We start from the raw sequence: 4756 nt of genomic DNA, 5'->3' as shown, positions 1-4756 counted from the left end.
TTCATCCGTCCCTGTGCCTACAGTATTTTAATCCTGCTGTTTACTATAATCACTACTGCTGTCTTTATTTCACCGCTGTTGTTATTTCACTATTCCTACTGCTATAAAACTGTCGCTACTGATAAACTCTTGCGAGTAAGTCTGTTTCCAGGTGCAGCTGAATTGACAACTCCGCTGTTAAGGCTTACAAATATTCTTTGTCTCCCCTTGTGTCGAATCAATAAATTGGGTAATACTTCCCTCGAAGACTGTTGCGATCCCCTATACTTGTGGGTCATCAGAGCCCCCAGCCCCACGTCCCAAGGATCTAGCACCGGCGAGAATGTCGGAGCAAGACACTAACAAAGGAGGGCCACCGTCTTCAGATCTAGGCCGGAGGTCGACGATGATACCTCCATGCCGTGACCAGCAGCATCCGCCCCCTCGCCACCCACACGGCCATGTAGGATGGCCCATAGCACTTGTGAGCGCCCGTGCGATCGGCGACATCGTCTTCACCACCCGATGCTCCCGCCTCGTACCAGAGGTCATCCCGACGAGTGGGAGCAGCGAGATCCTCGCCGCCACGGTCCTAGGAAGCCGCACGCGGGCTTTGCCGACAGGCTCCTCTCGCGGTGGCGAGGGAGAAGGGGACGAGGAGGGAGTAGCCTAGGCTAGGGTTTTCGCCACCTCCCAACTCACACTAGAGCGGAGCGACGCGGGGGCTCAGCAACGCATTTCTAGAGGGGTCTTGTAATACTCGACCATGTTTCGGTCTTCCTCCCTCAACGACCTTTCGGGCCTTCTCTTCTTCTTCCCAAGTTCATGCTAGAAGGTAACTGATGCGCAATGACCATTACAGTGAAGAAAAAGAAGATGAGGACGCCGAGATCAAGAAGAGCTTGGGGTTGCAGAGAACCATGAGTTCACAACCTCACGGCAGGTTTTGGGCTTGGCGGTTTCGATTGGCCATGGGATTGGATTCTATGTAGGCAAAGAAATGCATGGTCCTCCATTGCCCCGAGTAAAACAAGCTCGATGCAAAACCGTCGTACACTTGTATGCATAGAAGTGTTCAATACAAAATTATACAGCGGGCTGCTGGTTCCCTCGTCGGACAGGGATCGTATGAAAAACGTTTGGAAACCATCAAAAGCGGTGATCTCACCCTTCCCTAAAAAAAAGGGTGTGTCTAAATCTGAGCTTAACTTATGTCTCAGTCGACTTACATCAGTGTATTTTGATGTGGGGATAAACAAAATACAAATAACACGTCAAAAAAAATATAAACAGCAGCAAACACGAATCTTCAAGCAGAAACAAAATTTAACGATGAAGGCGTGACTGAGACGTAAGCTACAGCATCTGAGAAACTTAGCATAAGAAAAAAAGGCGCCGCTCGCCCGAAACCCTCGAGCCGCGCTGCTCCTGCAATACCCCCGTGCGGCGCCGCCACAGGTCACGGGAAAATGTCGCCGGCGCGCCGCGCTTACAACAAGCGCCGGTCGAGCGAGATCGCTGTAGCGGACGCCCTAATCTCCCTTCCAACAGGCGTTCTCGACGACATACTCGCCCGCGCCGGCCTCCGCGACGCCGTCCGCACGTCGGCGCTTTCCCGAGCCTGGCGACGCCGATGGGAGGCCCTCCCATCCATCGACCTCCTCTTCCTCGACGACGGCAATAAGGGCCTGCGTGCCGTCGACGGCATCCTTCTTCGCTACCCCGGCCGAATCCGGCGCTTCGACGCCTACCTCGACCATGACCTCCAGAACCTCTACTCGAGCCGCGTCACCGACTGGATCATCGCCCTCTACCGCCGGGGCCTCGAGGCCTTCAACCTCATCTCCGTCGACGGCTACATCGACCTCCCCTCCGCCGTCTTCTCCCGCGGCAGCCTCACCATGCTCCGTCTATGCGGCTGCGCCATCCCGTTCCTGCCCGCGGGCTTCGAGGGTTTCCCCAAGCTTAAGAACCTTGCTTTCCTGAACGTCCGGTTTCAGGTGGACGGGGAGTACCAGCTGGAGGAAATCATCGCGACATCGCCGTCGCTGGAGGAACTGACACTCTGGGATGTCGAAATTGCGGGCGACTTCAAAGAGTGGGCCATTCAGGCGCCCAATCTCCGGCACCTATCCATTCGAACACCTGATGATTTAGGCTGGAACCCTGGGGAGCTTCCGTCCCTGCGTTCTGCCGAAATTGAGATCTGTGATTTATTCGGGGACCGAGACTTTGGCAAATTCCTCACCAGATTTGCAAATATCACCGAGCTTACGATATATACTCACCATCCACTGGTACACACCAATTGCTCTCAATCTAGCCTCTCTGACTAGAATCGTAGATATAACTGAAGTTCTTAGATACTAACATCATAGATATCTATGTTCTTTCTTATATTTGTTGTACTTTACCTTCCTAGATATCCCTGGTGCCCAATGCTTTAAAATGGCGTGGTTGTTGTCAAGTATTTGATCTGCTAGGGAAGTCATACCCCAAATTGGTGTTGGGCTCCAAGCCGCCAACTTAATGAGAAATTTGTTTGCACTTGAAAATAACTTTCTAATCACTTCGTAGTCACAGAGCTGCATATATTTAATAATCCTGCAGTGATATCCTATATATTTCTTTATTTATCATGTTGCAATTCTTTGTTACACAAACATATTTAATATGGATGTAAATAACTAAATATACATCTTTAGCCATTGCGGGTTGATATTGTTACTGATATTTTCAATCTGTTCACAGAGCTTATATACTATATTACTTTTTTGAAATATTCTTACAGTTTTGCTAATTTTAAGTCAGACTGAGAATTAAATAAATCTCAGGTGTCTTCTGAACCAGTTGAATTTGCTTCGTGATTCTGATCTATGAGTTGCACATGAGTTGTTGCAACTAGGTTGTAAATCTGAACTAACCTTTTTTTTTTGTTCCTAAGGTCTTGTGAGTGCCATTCTAAATTGTAACATCCTAAACTCCTGTTGTTCTTGCATGAATATAATGGCTTTGCTTGCATTAATAAAGAATGCAATTACTTGCTCAAATATTCTAGATTTGTATTAAGTTTCAAACTTCTCACATTATTCTTTTTGTCTTTTCAGTCAAATGGGGCTAATATACTAGAGACACTTCCATGCACTTTTGGAAAATTGAAGAGTTTAAAATTGTATACACAATTCTGTGAACTTTCCTCCATTTTGTTAACCTTTTGCTTATTGAGGAGTTCTCCGAACCTTGAAAGACTCAGGAGAGTGGTAATGTTGAATGCTGACGTCGCATTTAATTTGAATTTACATTTTCTGAAGACCGTCATTACTACTCCCACTGAATAATTTCTTACTTGTGTACATGAAGATTGATGATGGTGCGGATCAGAAGTATGAGGCAAACGGAGAGTTTCAAAACGCACAGTGGACTGATGGCATGTGTGCCAACCTTCAGTTTGTGCAGATAACCGGTATCCATTGGCTTTCAAATGAATTGACTTTTATAGAGCTTATTCTCTCCAATGCAAGGCTTCTTCGCACTTTATCTGTTAGTCATGGTGAGAAATGCTCAATGTCTAATGGGGATGCAGTGAACAAGCTACTGAAGTACACAAGAGCTTCAAGTCGTGCAGAGGTTATATATGAAGGTAAGGTATCTTAATTTTAGGTACCAACTTTCTATTATATTTTTATTTTTAACCTATGGTTTTGTCAATTTCACATCAGATTTCCTTCCCAGAATTTCCTTATGCGTTCAGCAGATTTTACATTTCTCTGTTTTATGAATAAGTTTAACTTATAGCCTTGCTGTCTACGATGAGAAATCTAATGTGAAACATAGGAAAGTTCGGTTGCTATATGTTCAGACACTCAGATCACCATGTTCACAATGCAATATTATATCTGTTTTCCTAGGGTTAAATTCAAATTTTAGTGACCCTCTCCCATTACAGTTCCATATTATTCCTTTCCCCATTTCAGGACTTTAAGATGCAACTTCTAGTAGTATTAATTTTAGTGTTTGAAATAAACTGTAATTTTTTTTAATTAGCCTTCATGTAGAATCTATCACAGTTATTTCCATTGGATTAAGTGTAAGAAGTTTGTATCACAGCAGTTCATGATAGCAGCAGACATGAACCATGCTTAGTTCCATTTTTACAATTCTGTTTTCACCTGTGGGTATAATTTCAGATAAGCAAGAAATATATTATGTCTAGAGGAGAACGAATGGTATGGGTGCTTGGGAGTTGGCAGGAAGAAAATAGCTCACAAGTATCTATACCACTGCACATTTGTGCGTGCTTGTGCTTTTCCTTTTTTTAATAATCTTAAGCTGAATTCTAAATTTTTAGGAACGGGTCAGTTAACTCTTTATAGTTTGTTTCATATGCTTTATGCATGTTGGTCGACCCGCCTAAGCAGTCTATTTTCTGAGTGCAGGCAAAGCAAAGAAAGACTAGGTTGCCTGCATTGGCGTAGATGTGTAAAGTCGGATCACTGGAATGAACGATACTCCAGAGTCGGATTAAATCTGTTCAAGATCATATAGTCCTTCCCAAGGGACTAAGCATAATTATGTGTTCTAAAAGAAAGTTTCCACTGTTAGATGTATATATATATATATTATAGTTTCCCCATATGTTAGGGGCTTTCGCATATGCTGCACTGCATACGTACTTATATATCGTGCGCTCTACCCTGTAATACAACAAGTATATTTCCTAACATGGTATCAGAGCTACGTTGACTTGTTCCGTCCGTCTGAGGCTGCTCCCTGCTTC

General features: G+C 44.7%; 1 protein-coding gene across 1 annotated transcript; it reads left to right on the top strand.

Annotated features, from left to right (window-relative positions):
- Nucleotides 1-1448: 1448 nt before the first annotated feature.
- LOC124656951 (F-box/FBD/LRR-repeat protein At1g13570-like) lies at nt 1449-4549 on the top strand. The gene is made up of 4 exons (XM_047195597.1): nt 1449-2276; nt 3087-3239; nt 3340-3619; nt 4416-4549. Exons 1-4 carry the CDS (start codon nt 1449-1451, stop codon nt 4433-4435), a joined length of 1281 nt encoding a protein of 426 aa, XP_047051553.1. The 3' UTR covers nt 4436-4549.
- The last annotated feature ends 207 nt before the right edge of the window (nt 4550-4756 follow it).

The sequence above is a fragment of the Lolium rigidum genome, chromosome 5 (genome assembly GCF_022539505.1).
Source record: "Lolium rigidum isolate FL_2022 chromosome 5, APGP_CSIRO_Lrig_0.1, whole genome shotgun sequence".
Lineage (NCBI taxonomy): Eukaryota > Viridiplantae > Streptophyta > Magnoliopsida > Poales > Poaceae > Lolium > Lolium rigidum.
This window is presented reverse-complemented; position numbering and strand designations above follow the sequence as displayed.